Genomic DNA, 27,982 nt, shown 5'->3' on the forward strand with positions numbered 1-27,982 from the left:
AATGTAATAAAAACATCCCCCAATGCTCTCTATAATTCTTCTCCTATCCAAAAATCTGATAGGTAACATGTTCCATGCCTTTCTAATTTACTTATGATACTTCCCCTTTATGACTAGGTCATATATCCATTTTGACCTTATCTTGGTAAATGGAGTAAGATACCTATGTACTGTCAAGATATTAGGAGATGCTTGGTTTTCCCAGAGCAAAGGCCCAGCAAACAGGCTGTACCCTGAGCTTGGCATAACAATAATCCTTTGCACTCACCCTCTGGATGGTGTCAGCCACAGCAAAATCCCAGAATTGTTTTCCACCAGCATCAGGTGGTCTCTGAGCCTGGACGAGTACTTGTGTGTAGTATCCACGTTCTGGTCATGAAGTGCTGCTATGAATCAAACTTGTCACATTGTTGCTGGTACTCCTTACTGTCAGTGCTACAGTTCATTGTGCAGCCACTGGTATAAGTATTGAGATCTCCCCATACTGCCTCAGTCCCCCGGTTAGGGGCAGGGCTCCCACATTTGTGTCCTTGCTTGCAAGCCATTTTCCTCACTCTGAAATTAAGTAAACTTCTGTTTGATTCCTAACTCTCCTATTTCTAGCCTGCTTTGTTTGGCTCCAGCCACCCACAGTTGAGAGCGGTTCTGGTTCAGTTGACAGTATCTATACCTAGTTTCTGCCAGACCACTTTCCGATTCCCCCAACAATTTTTACCAAATGGTGAGTTCTTATCCCAAAAGCTTAGGTCTTTACATTTATCAAACACAAAGTTATTATAATCATTTAGTATTGTGTATTGAATACCTATTGTATTCCACTGATCCATTATCCTCTTCTTAGTACCAGATAGCTTTGATAATTACCACCTTATAATACAGTTTAAGATCTGGTACTGCTAGACCACCTTCTTTTACTTTTTTTAAATTAATTGCTTTGATATTCTTCACTTTCTGTTCTTCCAAATGAATTTTGTTATTATTTTTTTCTAGCTCAACAAAATAATTTTTTGGTAGTTTAATTGGGATGGCACTGAATAAGTAGATTAGTTTAGGTAGAACTGTCATTTTTTATTATATTGGCTCAGCCTATCTAGGAACAATTTACATTTCTCCAATTATTTAAATATGACTGTATTTAGTATTTATTATATGACCTTTTCTCAATCCTTATTCTTCTTGACCTTACTACAGCCTTTGATACTGTTGATCTCCCTCTTCTCCTATTACCTTCCTTTTAAACTCTCCCTCTTCCAAATTTCCCTATTACTGCCAAGGGTTCCACAATCCTCCCAGGCCCCCAGGCAAAGCAACCTAGGGTTCATCTTCAATTCCTTACTATCTCTCCCACCCCCCCACTCTATCCAATCTGTAGCCAAGGCCCCCTTCTCTACTCTAACCTAACAACCACTCTAGTATGGGCCCTCATCACCTCATGTTTGGACTATTACAATAGCCTCCTGGTGGGCCTGCCTGCCTCACATCTCTCCCCACTCCAATCCATCCTCCATTTAATTGATGAAGTGGCTTTCCTAAAGGTGCAGTTCTGACTATGTCACCACACATATACACACACACACACACACACACACACACACACACACACACAACAAGTGGTTCTTATTTGGAGTTCGAAGCCCTTCATAAACCCTTTCTCCCACCCCTTTCCAATCTTCTTACACCTTCCTTCCTCCACCACATACTCTTCAGTCTAGTGACATTGGCTTCCTGGCTGTTCCACGAACAAGACACTCCATCTCTCAGCTCTGGGCATTTTCTCTGGTTGTCCCCCATGACTGGAATGTTCTACCTCCTCATCTTGGCCTCTTTCTTCCTTAACTTCCTATAAGTCCCAACTAAAATCCCATCTTCTGGGGCAGCTAGGTGGTGCAGTGGACAGAGCACTGGTCCTGGAATCAGGAGGACCTGAGTTCAAATCTGGTCTCTAGACTAGACATTTGACACTTACTAGCTGTATGACCCTGGGCAAGTCACTTAACCCCAACTGCCTTGCAAAAACAAACAAACAAACAAAAAAAAGAAAATCTCATCTTCTATAGGAAGCCTTTCCCAATCCCACTTAATTCTAGTACTTTTCCTCTGTTAAATATTTTCCATTTATCCTGTATAGAGCTTACTTTATATATATTTGTTCACATGTTGTCTCCCTCATTAGACTGTAAGCTCTTTGAGGGCAGAGTGTCTTTTGCCTCTTTGTATCCCCATGGCTTAAGTACAGTGTCTGGCAAAGCATTTAATAAATGCTTATCATGACTGACTAAAAAGTGTGAGCAAAATCTAAAAGGCAAGAAAGCATCAATTTTAATCAAGAAGTCTATTTTAAAGTCTTTGAAGGTAGGGACCACGTTTTATATAACACATAACACTTCGTATCTTTCCTGTGCACGTCTCTTTTTTTGTTCCATTTCATATTGTGTGTGTGTGTGTGTGTGCCCTACCCAACACAGCTTGCAATCTCCAAGAGGAGATTTCTTATTGATTTTTACATCTCCTCCAGTGCCTAACACAGTGTTCTGCAGCTTAGGGACAGGGATAGCAACTGGCCTTTTGATTTCATTAATACAGGGGAATTGTTGAATGAAGACACTGCTTGTCCCAATGCTGGTTGGTACCTTGCCTTCAACTTATATAGTCTTAGAGATTTGCCTAGATCACTGAGGGATTCAAGTGAGTTTCCCAGAGTCACACCATCATTATATGTCAGCAGTGGGACTTGAACCCAGTTTCTGGGTTCAAAGTTTTTATTTCTACTGAGTTTTGATTCAAGGTCAATAAACAGGTCTTACGTATAAAATCACAGAACCTCAAAGTCAGAAAGAACACCAAAGGCCAGCTCATCAAAACTGTACCTGAAAAAGTAATCCCCTTTAAAACATATTTGCTTAAAGGCCCCCACTGAGGGGAAACCCCACTACAATATGACAGCTTTGGGACCAAATTTGGACCAAATGAAATAACCTATGCAATGCCCATTGTAAACCTTAAAGTGCTATAAAGTGCAAGCTGTAACTTTCATTCTTAGTAAGTTTTTCCTTAGACCAAGCCTTAATTTGCCTCTCTGTGACTTCCTCTCATTATTCCTATTTCTGTTTTCTGGGGCCAAGCAGAAAAAGTCTGATCCCTCTTCCACTTAATAACCTGTCACGTATTTTGAAGATGGCTACAAACTCCCAAATAAGTCTTCTTTATTCCAGGCTAAATCTGTGATTAATGAAATATTTCCAGTTCCTTTGAGATCATGCCAGAAGGGACCTTAGAGGTTGAACGGTCCAAAAATCTCTGGTTTTCTGGGCCTAGCTTTTTTTGGGACATGCTGTCTTCACTCTAGACATGCCTCCTCCTGCTAGCCAAGACCCCCCAACCCTTCCCCTGCTTTGGAAACTCCCATATTTGGATTCTTCCTTTTGGGAAACTTGCAACTCCCCAATTACCTGGTACCTACTTGTATATGTACGTATAATTTGAGAGGTAGGACACAGACGTGCCTGGGCAAGATGCTGCCCTTCCCTATAAAGAAATACCTGGCCCCCTTCCATATTGTAAAGTGACCATGTTTTGTGGAATAGACTTCAGGAATACCCCCCAGCAAAGGAGTGGAGAGCACCTGGTGTAATCTGGACTCTAGGGCACAAGAACTGTCTCTTCCTGGGTGATACCCCTTCTGTTCTTGCCATGGCCTGAAGAATCTCACTTGAGGCTTGGACAATCCCTTGCTTAACCAATTGTAGATGAGTCCTATCCTGCAAAAGAGCTGGTTATATCTTTGTCAGTTAGGTGACTGAAATCTGCCTGTATCTTTCTTCCCCTTACCCCTTGTCTTATGTTAACTGCCTTCTTTTGTGTGAGTTAAAAAGTACCAAATAAAGGCCTGTTGTTTTTAGCTTCAGTGGCCCTATTAGTTTCTTCTGTGGAAAGCTCTACATCCCCTAGCATTTTACAGATGAAGAAAAAAATGATAGCTAATATTTATGTAGCACTTTAGAATTTACAAAGCACTTCACCCACAGTATCCTATATGAATCTCACAACAACCCTGTCAAGTATTGCAAGCATTATTACCCCCGTTTTAAAGCTGAGAAACTGGAGGCCCAGAGAGTTTTAAGTGATTTGTTGAAAGTTACATAGGTAGAAAAGGGCAGAGCTAGAAACTCAAGTCTTCTGACAGAAGACTGCATTCTTCCCACTCTTGAAATGCCTCTTTGTAGCCTTAAATATCACTTCTTAGGCAAATTAAACCAACTCCAAGGTTCTACTTCACACCCATCAGATTGGCAAAGGTGATAAAAAAAGGAAAATGACACGTGTTGGAGGGGCTTAGGGAAAATGCAAACACACACACACACACACACACACACACACACACACACACACACACACAAAAATACTCTGCTGGTGAGGAGAATTGGTCTGGCCATTCTGGAAAGCAATTGGGAACAATGCCCAAACTGTGCAAACCTCTACTAGGTCTATACCTCAATATCTACTCATCTATTGACAGGTAATGGACTAAAGGGGCAGATTAAGAAACACATTTATGGACACACACAGTATGGGAATTAAGTTTTGCTTAGCTATGCACATTTGTGACAAGGGTTTTGTTTTTCTTTAAAGCTGGGGGTGGTGGCAATGATAGATAAGAGAAAATTAAAAAATATAAAAATTCACCTTTCCCCTCCCCTCCAGCTGCCATCTGGTCTGATTAAAAACCAGCTGGTCATCTTTAAATTTAAAGTCTGAAACAACAGGTACTAGGCCAAGGTTCTTAGTTGACCAAATCAGCCTGACAGTGTGAGGGCACTGCTCCTCACATTCTTTTAAAAAATTTTTTTTCAGTTTAATAGTATTTTATTTTTCCCCAGTTATATAACAAGAAAAATTTTGGCATTCATTTTTTGCTCCTCACATTCTTGCCATCATGCTTACCTCTCTAAGTCAAGGTGCTTTTAAAAAACTCAAGTCACCTCCATGTGGAGATCTGGCTACCAGGTCAGCTGGCTGCAGGGTTTTTAGTGTAAGGTGCCTCAATGACCAAGAAGTCACTTCTGAGGCCTATACAGTCTCCCTATCTTGGCTGCCTTTCCCTAACCATACATTGCATGGATTCACAAACTCCCTTTATAGGGTACAAAGCATAGCTACCAAGAAGAGGCCATGTGTCTGGAGGCCCTTGAAGTATAATTCATTTCTCACTAAATTTCAGAGCTGGATGAGATTCCGTATTATAATCCCCTAAGGAGGAGATCTAGAGATAGCCTTCTCTCTGGCTCAGGTTATAGAGTATTGGAGTCTGATTCTCCTAACTCTCATCATTATACTCTTTCCATTATATCACTGCCTCTCAACATTCCTCCCCAAGAATAGAAAATCAAAGGGGAGGTCATTCTGAAGGTCAAGTTTCAGTGAGTAAGACAACTGGTCTCACCTGGAACCCATGACCTTTGTGATCCCCTTTAACCTGAAAAGAAGAGTGCCTTATGAAGAGGGGACTCTAGCTTTACACAATGCAGAGGAAAGGAAAGGAAAAAATGGGGGAATAGTCTGTTTTCAGGGCTAAGGCTGTATTCATTTTTAGTTCTCTGAGTCATCAAGAGATAGAAAAACAGATAGGAACTAGACATGTAACTTCATCAGAATGGAGAACTCCCAAATGAGGGAATGCCCTCTACCAATGCAGGGAGGGCCCATTGCCTGCAAATTCATAATCTTAGAAAGTTGACATTTAGATAGCAGTTTAAAGCTTGCACATTATCTTTATGCACATTATCTTGTTTGAGCCTCTGAGCAATCCTGGTACCATCAGTCAATCAATCAATCAGTCAATCAACAAGCATTTTATTAAGTGCCACTATGTGGCAGGCACTATGCTGGGGCTAGGCACTGATGATACAATTGCAAAGAATGGAACTGCTGAGGTTCTTAACCTGAAGTCTATGAACTTTTAAAAAAAATAGTTTGATAATTGATTTCCTTTGTAATCCTATGTATCACATTTTATGTATTTAAAAATAGTAGTCTTTTGGGGCAACTAGGTGGCACAGTAGATAGAGCACCGGCCCGGGAGTCAGGAGGTCCTGAGTTCAAATTCGGTCTCAGACCAGACACTTAACACTTACTAGCTGTGTGACCCTGGGCAAGTCACTTAACCCTAATTGCCTTTCCAAAAGGAAAAAAAAGCAAAAATAGTCTTTTAAAAAGGGGTGTGTAGACTTTGCCAGATTGCTCAAGAGGTCCAGGGCACACAAAAAGTTTTGGAGCCCCTGTTTGAGTGGTTGTAATACTACAGACTTAATTATCATCCCAGTTTTACAGATGAGGAAACTGAGGCTGAGGAAACTCATGGCCTCCCATCGTCACACAGCTAGGATGGAAGATCAGATTTAGACCGAGGTGCTTCCAGCTAGGCCATGCTTCCAAATGAAATGCACTATTGTTCTACAGGACACATCTTACAACATTTTTTCAATGGATGCCCTTACTGCCTTTCACAGATTAGCTGACATTGCTCTGAAGACCAAAGGCCACAGCAATGCTCTGTCTGTTGTTTATACAATCATCAAGGCTGGTGAGAGAGTACAAGGTCGGAGAGCTGCTGAAGCCCTCTGGTAAGGAAGGGTAAGTTTCTGGGTAAGTTACATACATGTTCTTTTGGAATTCAGACAAATCATTCCCTGAATGTCACCACTACTCACTTTCTGAAAGGAAAAGGCTGAGGGTTTAGAGAATCTCTTCAAGAGGCACATGGCAGTTTGGGAGTCGGGGGGCTGTGTGTCTCACAGAGCAGCCCAAACTCTCAGCATGCTGAAGGCAGGATTAAATTGGAGGATTGGCACCACCTTAGTGTAGCAGGCTGCATGGATATACTCGCTTCCATATTGTGCTATCATGAATCCTAGGATCCTGGCACTTTATCATAGTCTGCTGTTCAAAGACAGAATCTATCTGAAACATATGGGTCAGACAGGGCTCTATCAGAGTACTTAATTTAGATCACTTAGGAGTCTGTGTTTCATGAAGGACAAATTCCACCCTCGTGGTCCCCTCCTCTGAATGGTAAATTCCTGCCTAGAAGCTCCATTGGAGGAATTGCCCAGGTCAGCCATGCTCGCTTCTTTCTTAAAACATTTTAAATTTTTTTCTCAATTACGTATAAACAAAATGTTTTTCACATTCATTTAAAAAAATTTTGAGCTCCAAATTCCATGCTTACTTCTAACCCAACTCCTTTCCTGACTCTCTGGACTTCTCTACCTCTGCTCCTGCTTTTATACACTGGAGATGTCTCCATCCCTTAGCCCCATCCCCACTGGTGAGTTCTTGCCTGGAATCTCTACTTAAGGAAGTGTCCAGGCCAGGCATGCTCCCTTCTATCCTGGCTCTATTCCTGAACTTTTACACCTCCCCCCTCCCCCGACCCTGACCCTGACACTTTTTAAGCTCCCTTTTATGTGTTGTCTTCCCCCATTAGAATGTAAGCCTCTTGAGGGCAGAAACTACCCTTCTGTTTGATTTGCTTTCCCAGTACTTAGCACAGTGGCCAGCACATAATTTAAGTGCTTCATAAATGCTTTATTTAATCTAAATATATTTCAACTCCCTCTCTGATACAAAGCTACACAATCCTTTTCCAGCTAGAAACCACCTTGAATATTGAAGATAGAATGGGGTCCTGAGTCTAGAGCCCAACCACTGATGTTCATTATTGGACATGCATCTGAAGTCAATAAGAAATTAACAATGGCCTATCAGCTCCATATTTCAGGGAGGAAGAGAAGAACCCCTTAAAACAAAAATGAAAGTCACAACCTGTAGCCATAGGTGAAACTGTTTACAAGATCTGTAATTAGGAAGGAAGAGAACATGGTAAATTCCCACCTTGATGAGTGAGTAGATAACCCTTTGAAAGAATAAATGAAGGAATGAAAAAGCATTTATTATGCGCCAAGCATTTTGCTAAGCATTGAGGATACAAACAGAAAAGTGAGATGATTTCTGCTCTCAAAGAGCTTACATTTGAAATAGGGGAGACAACACACATAGGAGGGTTCAGCTGCAAAGGTGATATTAAGTCCTGTTAGTCCTTATTGTGCAGAAACAGGGTGGATGACAAGGCCTTAGGGTATAGCCAACACCAAATTCACCCACCTACCCTATATGTAAAATTTGAGGTGAGAGTATTTATACTTTCACAGAGTTCATGGAGGAAGTAGCATCCGAGCTGAGCCTTAAAGGAAAGGAGGAAATTCAAAAAATTGGGAAGAGGAGAACAGAGTAGTTCTTTTTGGCTGGAATATGTGAAGGGAGTAGTATAAGATAAGGCTAGAAAGATAAGGTGATGCCAGATTGTATAAGGCCTTGAATACCAGGGTCAGGAATTTATACTTTTGAAACCCAAGTTTCAGATTATCAGGATGCTGTAAGGTGGGTACCACTTATATCATCTTCATTCTAATGAAAAGAAAGCTGCATCAACAATATTAAAGAAAGAAATGTGGTGAAATAATAGTAGGGAAAGCTCCAGGTTTTAGAATCTGGGGCAAATCTTCATGAAAGTTCAGTGGAGCTGAACCAGAGAGATGGAGCCCAGCTTTAAGGTCTCCTTTAAAAGCTTATCACTGCCAAAATGCACAGTATTCAAGATTTAGCTCTATGTCTTGCACATAGTAGGGACTCAATTAACATTTTTTGAATGAACAAATGAATTTTTTCCCTGGAAAGGCTAGAGGCCTCTGAAGCTTACTAAGCCTCTAATTCCTGCAGGGTTACAGGATTTAAAGGGATCCTTTAAAAAATCATTGAGTTCAATCCCTTCATTTTACAGATGGGAAAACTGAAGCCACAGAGGGTAGGTGATGTGCCAAACAACATATGAAAGAGTATGTATGTAGTAAAGCAAAGAAAGATTCAAACCTAGGTTCTCTGACTCCAAAGCCAATGGTCTTTCCACTGTACCACACTGCCTAGCTAAACCAAAAGCAAATTATCAGATGAAGTTTAGACCATGTTGACAATCAAACCAGTTTGGCAATGTAGATGGTCACAAATTCACTAGATGACTATGTGACCATCAGGTGAATCTAAGACCATGTTGACAATCAGGCCAGTTTAGCTGTCTAGACAGTCACAAATTTACCAGGTAACTATGCAACCATCTTTCTGCTACTGTGGAGCAGATATGATCAAGGAAAATACCCCTTTGGTTTCAATGCTGAGTGCTCAAACCATTTTCAAGTTGGTATTGAGGTGCTTACCTAGAGGGAAAGGTTCCACATGCCTGTAAAATTATCCCTTATTTACAGTTGACAGTCTCCTTTAGGGTAGCACCGTGACCTCTATTTTCCCAGGAACATATAGGCCCTCCCTAACAGAACATCAGCTAAAGCTGCCATGGTCTAGTCTGAACTAACTAGTATTCCCAGCTCAGCAACAGGCTGAAAACAAAGCAGCCCAGGCCTCCAAGGGGTATTTGCATGTCATACAAAGGAATTGTTGTAAGGGAGCACAACAGAGGGTGGAGGTGAAAGCTTCGGGGCAGACTGCCTGTTGAAACCTCTGGGCACAAAGACACATCATTCAGGCCAGAGTAGTGTGTCAGAAGCCACCACCATCTGGCAGGTGTGAGGTTTCTGACCCTCAGAAATGTTGTAAAGTAGCCAAAACAAACAAAAGAGAAACCCATATTGTGAAGCTGTCAACATCCTGTCCAGCGCCATAATTTGGCTGTCTGGTCTGGGGAGTACAATGAAGGCTCTCTCATTGCCTTCTCCCACAGCCATCAGGCCTACACACCCTTCCTGGCTTCCTCATTCCACAAACTAATCTTGGGCTTCCACAAGAGAGGGGACTTTGGAGACAAGCTGGAGGTGATGAAGGTGTGGCTTGGATCTGGAGAATGGGGGCAAAAATGGGCTTTGTTCAGGTAAGTTCTTTCCTCATATTTAATAGTCTCACTTTCTAAGACTGTTGCTCATTATTCAGGAAAAATTAGAAGTGTATATATAAAATTAGAAGAACCAGGTATGTCAATGGACACAAAAATTTTATTATAATTATATATTATAATTTTTCCATCCTATCTATATTTTGTTTGCTTTATAGATTTTTTTAAAATGCATTGCATCAGTTGATGGAGTTTGGCCCTTCGAGGTATTCTTAAATTTTGGTCCTTACAGTGCTAAAGTTATAGGTAACACATCTGTGCATACATAAATATATATGTATTGTATGTATGTGTGTATGTATGTATGTATACATACATCCATAGTCAGATATTTATTGAGCACCTACTACGTGCTGTTGATACAATTGTTTTCTATTTTTCTCTACATCTCCAGAATTGTCATGTCTCCATTGTTGAAGTTCTAAGTGTCAGAATGTAATGCTTTAAAGTCTGTTATGGACAGGGAATACTATGCAAACCTACTGGTTCTTCTTGTCTGTTTTTACTTCTACCACAAGATAGATTTGGTTTGGGAGTGAGTGAGGGGGAAAAAAATGTGTTAAGTCTCAGCAAACCTTGAAAAAACACTTAATCTTGTATAGTGGTCAGGAAAACTTCTAATTCAAAAGCACAAGTTCCACCTGGACAGTAGAAAAACCAAAACAAACAAAGACAACAGCAACAGTAACAAAAAACAGTACAAGAAGCAAACACAAGCTGGAGAGTTATGTCTAAAGTAACCCTATTGGGTTTGTCTACCATGATAAATGAAGTGCTCTGTAGAAGAAAGACTATCACCAGACGTGTGTGTGTGTGTGTATACAATATGTGTATATATATATATATATATATATATATATATACACACATATATACACATATATATATACATACACACACACATATTTCCACACATAATATGCACAAAAAGCTTACTTTGCCAGGCAATTTAGGCAGCAGGGTCCCAGGAAACTTTTTGAACTATTTTCCCCAGCCCTCATGAAGCTACAGAAAGGAGAAATCCAGGGTCAAGCCTGGTATGGCTGAGAAACAGAGATCTAGCCAATGCTTCATTCAATTGTGCTGGCCTAGAGACTTTTGATTAGTTATGATTCAGCCACTTCCCCGCCATCCCCTTAATGCTTTCACCATTTTGCCATATTTCAGAGTTATTTCTTAGACTTGGCTCCCCTCTCCCTCACTCTTATCTGTCATTGTAATGATCGAGTCATAAATGTGTCTCTGAAGTAAGGGTGGCTGTAATTTCTCTCAACTACACAAATTCCCATCTAATATCACCCAGCTGTCACATTTAGCTTTAGTAGTTAGAATGGTCAGCTCCTTCTTATATTGGGAAGGACACTTGCTGAAGTACTGTATTAAGGAATAGATTTTTTTTAAAAAAACCTCAGCTCCCTCTCTCTCTCCCTCCCTAGCGCTTGGCTAAAAGTAGGAAAATCATGGGGCAATTCTGTTTATATGGTAGACTTGGACCAAGCCTACAGAGATTTGGTTTAGTACCTATCTGATTTCCTGTCTTTGGCTCTCTCTTCCCTTCTTTCCCTATACCAGGGGCTTCCCAAACTGGGGTACACATACCCTCAAGGAGTACAACAGGCTTCTCTAAAAGCATGGGGAATATCTAGTAAGTAATAACATTATCCTTTTGAAACTTAATCTCTTAATTTTATTTCTAAATGTACATATGGATAAAACTCTGGAATTTATTTACTTTTCGTATCAAATAGGGAATACAGGAAAGGTTCCTGAAAACTAAGGGGTACAGGGACTGAAAAACATTGGGAATTCCTACTCTAGGCCCTCTTCCTCAGAGATTCCATCACCTTGCAGAAGATGAGCTATCACTTCTATGCAGGACTCCCAAAATTACAGTCAATCCTGACCTCCCCTGCAAGCTCCCATTCCCCATTTCTATGAAACATCACTACCTCTAAGTCCATTTGGTACCCCAAATTCAATATATTCAAAACTGTATTTTCCTAAAATTTGGTAACACAGGTAAAATATTTGGCAAACCTTAAAGTGCTATAAAAATGTTATCTAATATTATTGTTGATAACAATATACGCCTATGCTCCTAATTATCCAGGCTTGAAACTTGGGGGTCACCTTTTGACTCCTCCATATCCCTTGTCCCAGACTCAGTCCTCACAAGGTATGGCCTCTACCTCTCCCCTCCATTTACTCCTTTCCAAGCCCATTACCACCACTCTAGTTGAGGCCCCCATCACGACTTGCCTAGACTGCTGAAGTAGTCTCCTAACCAATCTCTCCATCTTTTCCCCCTAATCCAAAGTCAATCCTGCAGGATTAATCTTCCTAATGCAGATGACATCACTCAACTGCTCAAAATCTTTCAACAGCTCCCCTGAAACTTAGCAAATGACTTCTAAACTCCTCAGTTAACAATTCAAGGCCCTCTGTTGTCTGGCCTCTCCCTAACATGCTAAACCTTTTACAATTCTACAGAATACCAGCAGTTAGGTGGTAGGCAGTGGACAGAGTTCTAGACTCGAAGTCAGGAAGACCTGAGTTCAAATCCTGCCTCACACACTCGGAGTGCTGAGCCTATGGAGGAGCTGTGCACCCCCAGGCAAGTCATTTTACCATCATCAGCAAAATGAAGACAATAGCACTTACCTCACAAGAGTTGTTGTGAGGATCAAAAGAGATGACCCCTCAAACAAAATAACAAAGCACTTTGTAAACCTTGAAAGCACTATATAAATGCTAGCTGCTACCATTACTACTACTGTCATCTTTGTTTTGGGGGAGGCAATCAGGGTTAAGTGACTTGCCCAGGGTCACAAAGCTAGTAAGTAACTGAGGTCACATTTGAACTCTGGTCCTCCTGACTCCACTGCACCACCTAGCTGCCCCTACTACTATATTATTATTATTATTACTGCATTTGGAGTCAAGACCTGGTTTCAAATTCTGCATGTATGCCAGCCACTTCATCATTTAACCTCCCTCGGAGTTTCTGTTTCCTCATCTATGAGAGCTTTCCTCCAAAAGTTATTGTGAGGCTCACATGAGTTATGGAAAGCATTCTGCATTCATTAAAGGACTATATAAGTATCAGTTATCACATACTCTACAATTCCAGCCAAACCTGACTACTCACTATTGCCCAAATATAGAGTTTTCCATATTTCTATAGGGAAACTTTCCTTCTACTGTTCCTCAGTCATAGAATGCCTTTTCCCTCTTTATCACTGCCTGCTGAAATCCTACTGATCCTTCAAGGCCCAGTTCAAAACTCCTATAAATCCTCCCCCGATCTTCTTGGCCAGAAATGATCTTTTCTTCTTCTGAATTCTCATACCTCTTTCCCTATACCTCCCTCATGCAGGTCTACTGCTTTGCATTATAGTTGTTTAGGTCTTAACTCCCTTACTAGACTGTAAATTCCTTAAGGGCAGGGGTTATGAAGTTCATTACCATAGCTCTCTCAGTAGCTACAGCAGCAGGAGCTTTGCAAATAGGTGCTTGATGTTTGTGGAATCAAATATCATGATAATCCAACTGCACTCTGCTCTGGGAAGACCATGCTTAGAGTACTGTGTTCTCTTCTGAGTGTGATTTTTGAAGAAGAAAACTAATGGGTGGGATGGTGACTGGGACAGTGACAATGAATTCAGTCCACAAAACAGGAAGAAAGACTGAAAGAACTAGGGACGTTGAGCCTATGGAGGAGAAGACTTAGGGGTAACATGAGAGTTGTCGCAAGTATATAAAGGGCTGTCATTTGGGAGAAGGTTTAGATTTGATATGCTTGGGTCTCAAACAGCAGAACTAGGAGCAGTGGGTCTAAGTTATAGAGAGAAGGGTTTTGGTTCCATAGAAGAAAAAAAATCCTAATAACTGGTGCTGTCCAAAAGGGGAACAGGCAGTCTCAGGAGATGGTACCCTCTCACAGGTTTTCAAATCGGGATTAGATGAGCACCTGTTGGGGATGCAGAAATTCTCAGTCAGGTACAGGTTAAACTCTATAGCTACCAAATTCCCTTCTAACTCCCAGATTCTGTGATTCTGTGAACGAGGTGAATAGAGGAAAGCCTCCATACAAGAGGCTATTGTTTGGGATGGTCCATTTGTAAAAGTGGATCAAGAGATCTTGTTCAGCCCCTGATGGCATACACAATAGAGTTGGAATTTCAACAAGACTTCTATGGATGATAATTGATTTATACTCACAAGGTTTCATTTGAACACCAATAATCCCCTCTCAGAAATGGGGCAAAAGACACAAGGTAACCTTTTTAAAATCCATTTCACTTTATTTGAAATCTTTTACATGCCACAAATTTACATGAAAATAGCACATTCAATATGTGGTTTGATACTATGAACACAAAGATCCAGTTGCAAAATACAAGTGTAAAACCAAGTGCACAGATGGAGTCATTAAAATTGAGGAATTTGTCACTCACTTGTAAACAGGTTCTGTTTCCTGCTGTTAATAATATAGCACCTTATCACATGATAAACCCGGACTCTTTGAGCTTCCTTAAATTGTAACACTGTTGACATCGTAAGTCTCTTCTTAAATCACCCTATGATGAATGGATACAATTTTTTTTTGTAAAAGTCACACACACAAAGGGACAGTAATAAATTAAGCGACCAGTTTCACTCCACTTAAATCAACACTATTGACAATCATTGTACAAGAATTACAAGCCTGACATGATTACGTATGCATGGGGGCAGGTACCCGAGTGAGTGAGCATACCTGAGACTGACTACACAGGTGAATATTCTCACAGTCACCAAGGCTTTTGTATCTCATTAGAATTTTGGTAAAAAGATATTCCTCCCCCTTTCCTCCCCCCCATCAGCTTTAAGTGGAGCTGCAGCTTCCACTTCAAAGGACAAACTTCAAAAACTGATCTTATGTCCTAATGGCATTGCACTACATTACTTAATTGTCATAGAGCTAATTAGCAATGCCTGGTTTAACAATGATTCTTGGTACACTGATGAAATTCGCAGCAGTGGGACTGCAGGGGGAAAAAAAATAAGGTGCCTTGACCTCACGATAACAACATAAAATTCTACATGAGTGGTTTTTTTTAAGAGCCTGAAAAAGTATGATAATTAAGTCTAAATTGATCTCCCTCTGTCAGATCTACAGTTTTCAAATTTCCATTCATGTCGAGTATTCTGCAAGTCTCAGATAGTTCTAATTCTCTTTCCTCAATGAGATCAATGACTGGTACAAGTGTCTCTCCCTCAGACCCTCCTCATCTCCACCCTTTTACTGTCAATAAAAAAAAGTGGGGGGAAAAATAGGGGTGTCAAGAGGTCGATGCCATTGAAAACAATGGATATCGACGTTTCCATTTATTTCAACAGCAGAAAGGTCAATGTCTCCCTTGCTTCATGTTTTATGGCTGAAATGGCCAGGATCCTGCTGCTAACAGCAACAATGTTAATCATCTTGCCTCATCCATTAACTTTTTTTATTATTATTTCCAGCAATTTTCAAATCCTAAAAGCAGCAAGTGAAAATGGGGACAGGAAGAAGAGGAAGGCTGCCTTCATAACTTAATGGAAGAAATAAGGATTTTCCATTTTGAGTTTCCCCGCCTCTAAAAGAGCTAAAACACCCCCCACTCCAGTTTTCCTCTCCTCCTCCCCCCTAAAATAAGGCCCCAGGCAGGGTCCCTTTCCTATTAATCATTACTTCTCTGACCACATCCCCATTGGTTTCTATGGAAATCATCTGCTTGTACATCTAATCAAACAAGGAGTATTTAGCTGACGGATCATGGAACCAAGATGCTTTGCTTCTCTTCAATATCCAATCTTAAACGCATTTATTTTAAAACTTGCTTCTCTCTGGATGGTCTCAGTCATGGGTGGTATTGGTCTCTCAGTTTACAATGAATCACTTCAAAGCAAATTCAACAATCTTGTATCAAATACACACCTAAGCATGCGTGCGCACGCGCACACACACACGCACACACGCATACACACACACACACACAAACACACCTGCCTTGGCATTCACTGTGGCAGCTTCTTACCCTTTACACCCCAGGGATCACCTTTTCTCAGTCATTTACCCTGTGAACTGGCAGCTGCAGGGCATCTCACTGCCAACAGCAAGACACAAGTCCCAGCATGAAGCAGTTAAGGGAGATTGACGATTTGAAAAATCAGCACTGCAAGGCTAGACCAAGATTTTTTTAAAAAGAACGTTCCCTATCTCATAAGGAACCTGTACAGCGTGGGGCCAATGCTTTTTCCTTACCATCCTTTAAGATTAGAAGATGCTGATCTGAATTCTGTGTCTAAAAGTGAGGAGATGCCAACTTAGATCAGGTTTCCAAGGTTCTTTACAAGTCGCTACTGAAATGGATCCCAAATGAAAGCTATGAAACAAGGAACTTGAATCAGGACCTGCCCTTAGCAAAGACTCTAGTTCCCCATCAGGGTGCCTATGCATGACTAAAGGCATCTAAATGCAGAGGAACCAAAAACATATCTGTTGCCTCTCGACTCCTTATCATTTGAGTTTTAAAAAGGGACATGGACTGTCATGCCACCAAATCAAAATGCTTAAAAAAAAAATTAAGGATCATAGATTTAAGACCTGGGACTTTACACTAGAATCCCTTTAAAGTAGAATCTACTTTTCAGTAGAAAGTACTTTACCTCGTAGAATCCCCTCGTTTTACATTTAAGGGAAATAAGGCCCAGATGGGTTAAGTAAGTTGTCCAAGGTCACAGGGGTAGTAAGTGGCAGAGCCAGGATTCAGGTCCGCTGGCTCCAAATCCAACACTCTTTCCATGGCACCATGCAGCTTCCCATGGAATGGGAAGAATATTTAATCAAGCTTCTCTGAGCCTGAACATAAAATTAATTTTAATCAAATTCAGAGACCTCCTTCCCCCTTCTCTCATGTAGAGTGGGATGCTAAGGGTCCTTAAATGCATAAACTTTCTTTGGCTGAAATTCACTTCCATGTCATCTAAGCAGCTAGGACCCGGTGCTCTAGTCCCTCTCATGGCCCTCATGCAGCACAACGATGAGCAATGTGCTGCTCAGAAGAAAAAGCTGGAGATGCCACAATGACACAGAACCTTAGGATAAGAAGCAGGGAAGTTAAAAGTAGATCCTCTTTTTGAAGCAGGAGATATCAAATAAATTTTAAAAGAAGGGGGAAGGGGAAAGTATGCTCCAATCCATTTCACCTCCACCCCACTCCCCAGCACCCCCATAACAAAAGAAAAACACACACACAATAAAACTCATTTTGGAGCTTTAATGCTGACCAGGCTCTAAGTCCCATGCTTTTCTCAGCTCAGAACATATGGTACTATGCTTAATAGCCCAGCTCTGCCAATTGGGGACTATTAGGGTGGGTTCTTTTCCCAGTGTAAATGCTGCAGAATATAAATTGTAATTAACACCGGTGCCAAAATAGCACTTAGAGAAAATAAGCACATTATTAACATCTGGTGAATCCTGTCTCGAGTGCAGAAGCGGCGGAAATTCTCACTCTAAGTAAAAGGATTGTTGCAGGGACACTAAAAATATCAGGTCTACAGTTTTGGTGTCTCTTTTCACAGCAATTTTCATTTCCATCCACTACTGATACCCCCCTCTCTGCCTCGGGGCTGCCCTTTTCCCAGTCCTGTTTATTAGTATAAATTATGTTACTGTTTAAAATTGCTTGCTCATGAGAATAGAATCGCTAGGCCCCAGTCATAAAGATACAATCATATCCTTCTAATAAATTCCTAGGGAAGGCATAACCCTCTGGTTTTAGTACAAGCAGCAACCTTCTGATTAAAAGAAAACTAAAGAAAAAGATCACCTTAAGGGTCTGCAACACTCGAAGGACCACGTGTGAGTGGGACTAACCTGTGAAAGAACAATTCTTGGGGGCGCCAAGCTTGCAAGTTTAACAGGCTGCACACCTGCCTATTCTTTGGCAGCTGGATCTTCCAGGAGGGAGAAAACAGGAGCAGCAATTTTCCTCATGATTCATATCCACTGGGCCAGAACTAACTCTATGATGGCAAAGGAAAAAGCCTCACTTTGGATAGGAAGGGGTCAGTATTGCAGCATTCCTACAGTACACTCCCACCCCTATGTTATTCTCCCTTTCAATCAAACTGTTCCAGATTTGGGGGAAAAAATCAAGGCCAGGAATTCAGATCGCCATTCCTTTCACAGTCTAGACCTTGCTCCCCAGAGCTCTCTGATCAACCTTATTCCACTGCCTAGGGTTCTTGAAAGGATATGGCAAGATTAGAGAGGGATCATCTGCAGGGAAAAGGCAACTCTAATTTATCACCTTTGCAAACAAACACAGTTGATTTTTTCAGGGTCGGGAAGGAGATGACCAACAAAACCAGCTGCACTATGTTCAGGGGCTTTGGGAAGAGCTAAGGAGCAAAAATGATGGCAGAAAACTCCTAATTATGATATACTTCTCTTTCCACAAAACAAAAATGGGAAACAGAGTTTTGTCCATGCTGGACATAAACAGTCCTACTACAATATGGGGCACCTAGTTCACACCAAGAGGATATAATCACAAATTCCCTTAAAAGTGACGTTTTTAAACGGTCTTCCTCTTCTCCAAACAAGGTGCACACAGTCAGGAGGAGGATGTGTATAGGAAGGTTTCTCCACCGCCATTCCTCCTGGGGAAAGGAGTAAACTACTGAAATATATTTCCCTATTTAAGAAACGAAGGGAGAAGTGATAAATGTATCAAATGATCAGCTGTCCTGGTTCTTTAGTAGCAAGGTGAAGTGCAGGACAAAAACAGCACAAAATGGTGCTTATGTTATTTAAGAGGCAAATCACTTTGAAAAATCAAAAAAGGGGGCTATTGCAGAGGTTGTTTAAATGTACTCAGATTTGTATGGTCATAAATCAGACCATACACACACAGATATGTACACGTGGCACAGATAAGGTTGGGCCACGGTATAATTACATAGTGAATGACAAAGACAGCACAAACAAGTCTGACAGCCTTGATCCAAAAAAGGAAGAAAAAAAGAGAAGCAGAAAGCTTGCAGGAGATGTAGGAAGGTTAGGTAGGTCACTCCTTCCTCCCAGGACCTTCAAAAACCAGTGTACACCACCCCACTGGATACCATTCTGAAAAGTAAACCTGTAGAAAGCACTTTTAGCTAGATGAGGTTGAGATGGCACATGTGGAAGTTCTGCATTCCCTCAGGAGGCCCTTTGGGAATACTGCTCCAAGCAGATGTGTAAACAGACCTAGGGGTACTGAGGAGGTCACATGGCTAAAAGACTCAAATCAAAAGCATTTCTATTCACCAGTGAGTGGTATGGACAACAAGGAAATTATGTCCACAAAGACACTATGACAGTTAAGGAAGGGAGACTTCACCACTATACAACCTGATGAATTTAGTCCTTTATATTTTAGTAAAAGGTGGCTGTTAACTTTTGGAACAGCTGTGTTTATTTCAAAAGCACAAAATAAATAAGGCAATGTGAAAAGTTAACCAGGCCACTAGTAAGAGACTAAAATACTTTTTAGGTTTCAATACTTGGTTATTCTATTGAAATTAAATATATATATATATACATATATATATATATACACACACACACACACACACACACACTATATTTTTCAAAATACTCTCTAGAATTTCTAAAAATTATCCAGTGTAAGTTCATTTAGTGTAAATTCATACTGTTTGGGTGAGAAGACAAGGCTGCTTCATGTAAGAGGTAGCCATTATCCTGTGGGTTAAATAACACAAGGTTTAGAAGGGTCTGGTCTATTTCCACAGCCCTGTATAGAGTTACTCAGAATAATTGGGAGTGACCCTTCACCTTATTTAACTGACATGTGACAATTAAAATATTTGATACACAATTAAAATACTTGTTCCAACTGCACAAGTGTCCAAAATTTGGAGCCCCATAAGTTAAAAAGCTCAATTTAAGAAGTCAAGTTTGTTATCGACATTAGCTATAACTAGCAAGTTAGAAGAGTAGTAACAAAACAAGCAGCAATTGAGATTTGCATAACAGTAACTGAAAAATGACTCAATATGTAACATCTGCGATCTGAGTGGATTTGGATATGCCATGGGTTTTGAGAACATTGGTACTTCTTGGAAAATGTTATGTTTTTATGAAAACTGATGTCAGGTTGTAGGTTGCGATAATCGTTTCTGATTCTAGAATTTTCTTTCACGTTATCTTTAAGAGCTAATTGATAGTTATACTGGATTTGCAAGTTCATTTTGGATTTTAGAAAACTGGGATGTGTGAGAATTAAGGGATATGGATTTCCCTCCACACTGGACATGGAAGGTGGGACCCATGACTTTGGAGGCGACATGTACAGAGCACCTCTCGCTTACATCATTTCCCAGAGAACATTAGCAAGGTCAAAGCTGCCGGAGAAGGAACTGAGGATCTGGTCATGTGTGTAATGACTCTTTAGAGCTGAAATGTCCACCTGGAGTAGCATATATAGAAATTTTTAATATTGAGAGTTTTGACAAGGAAAGAGATTTGGAGAATCAAAGGAACTAGAGAAAACACATTACCTGTTTTTCCCCACCGGACATCATGGTTAGAAAACATGTTTGGAGTTTTTTGTTTGTTATTGTTTTTAAATCAGTCTTTTAATTTGGTCCAAATGGTGTGAGTATAGAATGAGACGTAAGTGCCTTAGATAGTGAAAGGCAACAGCATCTTTTCTCTCTGGATTTTAGTCTTTCCATTGTTAGGCAATTCCTTTCCACCTCATCTTCTCATTGGGCAGATGAAAGGAAAGCATTTGGGTAAGGCAGACACAAAATCTGTATCATCTACCTACTAAAAACATTGCAAACTGTCCTTGGCAACACTGTAGTTTTCTATGGACAACTCATTACTTTCTGGTAATGAGATAAAAAAGTATAATTCACTACTCTCACCTAGCCCCAGTCAAAATGATAAGTTCTGAAGAAGCAGGCAGCTATGAGTCATGTCTGGATTGAGAAGGCAGCTGTGGTTAACAGGGTTATCCTCTCATACCATTTCTAAGCATGCCACAAATTACAATCAACCAATACCAGAGACAATCCTAGTATTCCAGCTGCCTGCACAAGCAGGCCAAAGTGTTGTGTTTCAATAGCATCCCTATTTTTAATGCTCTACCTAAAGCAAATATTAAGAGGGTCAAATGTAACAGATGAAGTATTTCCTAATTGGCTAAGTTAGATTAGCAGCTGACTATGTTGCCTATGACTTTTGATTTCCCCAGGCTTCTTCCATTGCTATGTTGAACTATTTATTGAAATACCAAAGGAAGTCATGGCTGACCTTGACCTGATCATCTGTACTGGCCTAAATGGGACTCACCTTGGGAGATTATCTAGCACCATTACTAATCCATCTGTCTTCTTTTGGAGAGTAATAGATCCCATCATATACCAGCTAGCACTCCAAAGGGCCTGCAAAGCCCTAAGAGCAAACCCCTGAGCTCTAAATTTAGTCACTAACCACACCTAGCTGAGTTTCACTGCTAAGCCCACTAGCAGGTATAAAGAGAGTGACTCCTACTATCCCTCATCTAGGCAGAGTTGATGGATTCTCCACCTCATCTTCCAGATCTGTGTGATTCTTCCAGTAGCGACGTCCTATGTGACCTGGCTGATAGTCCAACACGAGTTTAATGTTATACACCCTTTGCATCCCTGTGTTACATGTGCTCCATTCTACATATCAAACGTAGCCTATGGATTTGTCAATTCTTTATCTCCCAGGAATTAGCTCTAATTTTTACAGCAGGTTGGATATTAAGACTCACAGACATGACTGACAAATTCAAACTCTACAAAGAAAGAATCATAGCTCAGTTTATGTGTCAGAAGAGTCCATTATCCATTAGAACATTAGAGTATCTTACATCTTGTAAACAAACCCACTCAGAGCGGACATGAGAAAAATCTTTAATGGCCATCACTAGCCCCTTCCTTTGTGGCACAGACTACCTTAAAATCTTCACTAAAGAACGTAAAAACACAGTGCTCTTTGTTCCAATGGGACGAATCCAGGAAACCTAGGAGCTCTACTTCTGATCAAGGACAAGGTTAAGGACTAAAATAGGAGAGAGAAACGGCCTAGAAAAGACAAGTTATGGTCTATGGACAAGGACTTATTTATACTGAAAGAGTGGATTACACTTTGATTTACCCAACTAAATCCTTGTCTCACTCCTCAATTTTTCCCCAACTGAGAAAGGATGAATAAGGGCAAAGCTGCCTATAACAAGGGGTGGGACGCAAACAACAAATGTCATCAAGAATGAAGACATTTTGAATTCTCGGGTTTCCTAAAAATGATGAGTACACTGGCCTTAGATTCCTATTCACACTGTGGTTATCTAGTATATATCACTATCCACTTCCTGCAAAGTATTTGTTTACTGTTCACTGTTACCATTTACTGATAATGTGATGGAACAAGAACTAGATCATAATTTCAGCCTAATTCCAATTTTTAACATCTATTTTAACCACATCCATCCTTCAACCAACATTAAACCTCATGTGGGGACACCTTAGCTCGCTGCATCTGCTACTGAAAGTTCAAACAACCTTAGGTCAGCATGAGAGCCCCCAGCTTCTAAAAACCTCACTTGTAATGCATATTTTAAAATGAGCAAGAAAGAGAACAAGCAGTCTCCTGGATAACCCCTTGAAATTAGAAAGATCTACAGAGGTTTCGTTGGGTTGTCGTTTTCAGTACTTTATGGGGTATCCTATTGAAGAGGGGTCTTGTCCAAGCCAAGAATGACTGATTACATCAGACACTTCCTCTTTTACTACTCCGAGTTTAGTCCTACTGTCCACTAAATGCAGGACAGATATCAAGGATTAGATATCACTCCACTTCTTCATTATGAAAGGGAAATCTCAATCCTAGTTACTGCACATCTTTTGGTGTAACATAGCAGTGAGACGTTGTACAAGGCATGTCAGAGCCTTTGTAATTAGAATCAGCAGAGATGTTTCTCAATTCAGCAATGGATCTCATACAGGGTGTGGCAGCAGATAAGAGTACTATGAATTTTTTAAGACCAATGCATGTGCAGAATATTCTATAGGAGAGCACTTCCTTATTTGGTCTAGTAAGCTCATCTGTATGGTGAAGAATCCCATCTTCTTGAGCAAATCTTTAGCAAAAACAGCCATTTCAGAGATATTTGGTTCAGGTCCCATAGCAGATAACACGTGAAACTGCCATCAGTGCAGGAAGAATCTTCAAACACCCCTTGGAAGGGCTCAAACTATAAAGCTATAAAAGTATTATGGTGATGGCTTACATGGAGCCATTCAAATGTACATTCCTCTCTATCAGTCCCTTGCCACATCATGGCATGTGGTGTGAGCATCATAATTGCTCAAAGTGACCTTGGCTATGGTATACCTATTAGGGTCAGGAACACATCAAGTGAGGACTGCTGGAATGAACAGTCTCTCTACACATTACCCCCAGGGGCCCACTGTAGGTAGAAGATTGGACTTGGCAGGCCACACTGTTCACTGGATTCTGACCTGTGTTTATCTTTTTTCATACCTAGCTTTACGACAGCATTTCAAATATGGGGCCAACCTTGAGCAACTCTAGACAGTGACTGTGAGGGCACTTTTATTTTCCAGATGATTCATGTAAAGTAGCCACTGACGCTTTGGAATAGGCATTGAAATTAGCAACGTTTGCCTACAGATCAAGATGAAGACCTACAATGATCTATTGTAGCTATTAAGGCCATACAGCATCTTTTAAAACGAGACATCATGCCCAGGATAAAGACTCACTCCATGACGAGGAACTCTAATGTGCTATTACACCTGCTTGACAGAATCTCATCAACCTCCCCTAAAAATGATGCACTGGTAATTAATCTTGACTATATGTCGTGCTACAATGCATTCAGGTCTGAAGTGCAATCAGTACTATGTTTACAGCTTGACCTGATGTACAGAGAAAGGTCATTCTTTCTTATCCAGGACATACTTGCTGTGCAGCTCACCATCTTCCATCATGCAAGACAGGTTCAATCCTCCAAATCAAAGCCTTTCACTGATTCGTCCTGTCAAAGGCAGCCCAACTTGTATGCACACAGCAGAATCTCTCAGGTGAAGTAAGGAAGCACAAGTGTGCTGCTCACCTGTGTTCAACCCATGCCCATCTCCGCTCATACCTAACTCCTCAATATATAGCCATTTTCTGGCATCTTTGTAGAATGGCTGTAAAGAGAGTTTCATTTTTGGATGACGCTTTTCAACTAATCCCCGATACTCTGGAATAAGCACTGAAATGTTTGCCTACAGATCAACAAGAAGACTTCAAATGACCTCCTAGAGCAAAACAGGGAATAAGGTAAATTTCATGAAGGCACCAATCTGTTAGTGTTTATGCCTATCAGGACATATACTGCTGCTAGAGTTGTTTAATTCTGGATGCTATTTCAGATCAAAATCAAAGGTACCTTTATGGCTTCATAGAACTTAAGAAAAACAATAACAAATAAAATGGTGTCCACCAGTACCGACAAGTCTCAGGGTTATATGTTATATTATGCATCATTAGTTGCCTGGAACTGAAATAGTCCAGGCATTCTGGAACATTCTAGAAGTGGGATGTAAAGGAGCTTTATCTGTGCAGAAATTGAGTTGCTTCTTAAACTCCCCAAGATAGGGAATAAAGTTACCCAAATACTTTCATCTTTCTGAAGATCCAAGTTACTCTGTGTCCCCAAAGTTACAGCAATGGTGGGAGGCTAATAATAAGATGGGACTCAACTTACTACCCACTTGCTGGAGTCTGACTGCAAGAAGAGCCTGAGAGATCTATTAAAAGTCTTTTTATAACAAATGCTTTGTAAAATACTTAATTGGGCCAATAGTGCTAATATGGTAGGGATCAAAGTTTCAGATGGGGAAAGTGAAGAATCACAATTTGCCCCGAAATGGTTAATAAATGGATTAGATCCCAATCCTTGGGAGGAAGAGGATGTGTACCCAGGAGGGTGCATAGGAGAATTAGAAAGCTTATTTGATCAACACTGTAGTCTCCACAATGTGAGTAATAAGAGGAAAAGGTTGGTTTGTCTGGCAGGTTTTTTGAGGGTGGGTCACCAGAGATACTGACAGATAAATGAAAGGGAGGTACAGCTAAGACAGGAAATGGAAAAATGGGATCAGAAGCTGGATAAGTAATAAAGCATCCTGAGCAAGAAAATAAGGCTTTAAACATGATGATGAAGGCCACAGGCAAAGGAATGATTACAAGAGAAGCAAAACTTCAATCAAAAGTTGAAGGTAGAGGTTGTGAGGTATCAGGCATCCACTAGTGACTGTCAGCCAGCTATTACAAGGTGAATTCCAGGCATTATGGGGAGGAGAAACAAGCTCATTTTAATTATGAGCTAGTATTGAAGTTAAAATGGGTGATATAGCATGTTGTTGACTTAGTGTTGCTACAAAACTTGGCTGAACAAGGAGGAAAGGCTGGGACACCAGGAAAAACAGGCAAAAGAAATCCTCTAGGGGAATGATTCACTTAAGTCCCTGAAGACATAAGTTGGTGAATTCTCCTTGGAGGAAATGCCTAGAAAGTATCACTTGATGGCCCCTGATAAGGAGGTAGGAGCAAAAATGGGTGCCTGGTGTTGAAAAATACAAGAACACAGAGACAGACAGCCAGAGACTAGACACTGCAAAGTCAAGCTACTGCCATCAGCGCCGCTACATCCCTCTGAACCTGTCCCCGCCTTCCAATGTTTTCTTGGGCCTGAAATCCAGGTAGTAGCCCCATGTATTTTGCTATAGCTTTCCTTGCATTGCTGTAAAAGTATTAGATCCCACACATCTATGCAGCAACCCCAAACATCTAATGGAAGAGCAGATGTTTCTTCTTGGTCTTGGAGGACTACCACAACCAAATCTTGACTGAAGAACTATCATGCTCCTTTCCTGAGACCAATTTGAAATCAGCACTGGTTTTCTGGAATTCCAGCCGAGGTTCAGGCCTTCTGTGCATATGCTGAGACTTCTAGTATTGAGTGCCCTCCAGTGGAAGCAGCAACAAAGGAGAGGCCACCCCAAGGCGACCAGAACGCCCCTAATTTCACAGTGCTCTGCCAAAGACAAAGTAGCAACTTCTAGGTCATGGACTAAGTCCTTATTTTTCCTCCAGGCTGCTTTCCTTCATCTGCTCGAATCTCCTCTTTAAATACCTGACTCTTTCAGGGACTCTCCCCAGACTACTCTAGGGATTCCATGCTACTTTTTCCACCAAGCTGCTATGGGAATAGAGTATGCCCACCCCCTTTCCAACTTGTCTCAGGGCAGGCTAAAGACTTAAAACTCCCCCTCCCGAGGTGGTACACAGTCCCTAAGCTGCTGCAAGGATAGAGAACTCCTCCCATCATTGTCTCAGGTAGGCCCAGAGGTTCACATACTCTTGGCAAAAACGGGTCCTGAGCTTCATCCAAGATTTAAATGGAGTCAGAGGTAAAGATAAGTGGGATGGAAGGGAGCACATCCTGTGAGGAGGCTAAATTTGCTCTTGGGCTCTCTGAGACAGTCTTTCTTAGCCCCATGCCACCAAGCAAAGGAATAAAGCTACTCAATACACGTACTCTTCGGAAGGCTCAAGTATCCCTAGGGTCAAAAGTAGGGAGGGGCAAGGGCTAACAGTGCAAATGGCTGAATGTGGAGACTATGGCAGTGTTCATATAAAAGTTTGCTGAAAGAAAGATTACAGTACACTGGTCTTTGAAACGGATCAATAGATCACATCACTCATAGAGATGTTATCCTGATACATTTTTTCATGTGCAAGTACACACATGGTACCTCATGCCTGGGTACCAAGCACCACATCTATTTTAACTAAATTAGTCCTCCCCTTTTAAGGCTGCCCACTTCACTCTCCTCATGTAATCCTGTCAACATTTAGCTCTCAATATGAATCTCACCAAAGCAACAAGTAGTCACAAAGAAAGTGTCTAAAAGAGAAAAGGTTACAAAATGTACTGCTAAGCACACACAAGCCCTAGTGAAACATATCGAGTGGAATGTAGTGGGATGAAGAGGGAATATTTTCTTCCCTTTTCCATTACAAACCAAAGAACTGATATCAACCACAAGGAAGGAGCCAAACCGCTCCGATGGGGCTTCTCAGCAGAGTACTGGAGAGCACGCAGCAGCAGAATAACCCAATGACAAGATTCACGTGCCCATGGAAATGTCCAGTCTCATCTGGCTTGTGGTGGAATTGGACTGAAGTGATTCTAAAGCATCCAATAAGGCAGCTGTAAGCTGAAGAAGTTGGTGAGGGATGAGTAGGGTAAAGTTCAGGCTAAAGGAAAATGATTTCACCTGTTGATGCAGACCATCCCATTTCCAGGTGGAGCCATCACCACCACAGGTTGGGTGGTTCTTCAGCCACTCTGCTTTTGAACAAGGTAATTTCATCCAGGTGCATCATGGGGGACATCTCTGATGACATCAGTCAAGCCCTCATGGAGCAGGGGGAAAATGACGACATTTAGTGCTGGACGCTCTGCCTGGAAACTAAATAAAAAACAAGTTATTAGTCGGGGAAGGACAATGTGAGCTAGTTTTTAAACATGAAGGCAAAGGCGGGGATGATTACAATCAAAGAGATTGGAGAGAAGAGAAAGTGACTTAGCCAGACAAGAAGGGAAAGAATCTCTGAACCTCCCAACTTCAAAGTTTCTCATGGCTCAACCTAAGACCAATGAAGTGTTATTACCATCAGCTTTTAACACCAAGGCACAAATGATTCATAAGTGATGAATTCACAAGCCCCCAAAATGCCCTGTCCTTCAAAGAAGGAAGATAAATTGTTATCTAGGAGGATGTGTGGGTGAGGGAAAAGAGGAAGCAAAGTCAGTAAAATCCAATCTGGACATTATCTGTTTCACTTGGATGATAACCCAAAGTTTCTGCCTTTATCTA

At 41.0% G+C, this 27,982-nt stretch overlaps 1 protein-coding gene and 1 long non-coding RNA gene across 6 annotated transcripts in view; one reads left to right on the forward strand and one right to left on the reverse strand.

Annotated features, from left to right (window-relative positions):
- The window catches only part of FBXL18 (F-box and leucine rich repeat protein 18), a 125,234-nt gene that overhangs the window by 37,292 nt on the left and 59,960 nt on the right, over positions 1–27,982 (reverse strand). For 3 of the 5 annotated variants that reach the window (XR_013486042.1, XR_013486045.1, XR_013486043.1), the window contains exon 5: positions 27,380–27,574. Coding sequence is in view for 1 of the 5 variants with exons in the window: in XM_021008587.2 (XP_020864246.1) it covers positions 27,472–27,574 (103 nt within the window). In the remaining 4 variants the exon portion in view is untranslated. Of the gene's footprint in view, positions 1–14,233; positions 27,575–27,982 lie in introns of those variants that run through there. The other 2 variants (XR_013486044.1, XM_021008587.2) reach the window with 2 other exon arrangements.
- Positions 9,540–15,816, forward strand: LOC110223204 (uncharacterized). The gene is made up of 3 exons (XR_002328622.2): positions 9,540–9,934; positions 11,528–11,600; positions 15,461–15,816. It is a non-coding gene; the product is annotated as an uncharacterized LOC110223204 (long non-coding RNA).

The sequence above is a fragment of the Phascolarctos cinereus genome, unplaced genomic scaffold (assembly GCF_003287225.1).
Source record: "Phascolarctos cinereus isolate Bilbo 61053 unplaced genomic scaffold, phaCin_HiC Scaffold_4;HRSCAF=312, whole genome shotgun sequence".
In the NCBI taxonomy this organism is placed as follows: Eukaryota; Metazoa; Chordata; class Mammalia; order Diprotodontia; family Phascolarctidae; genus Phascolarctos; species Phascolarctos cinereus.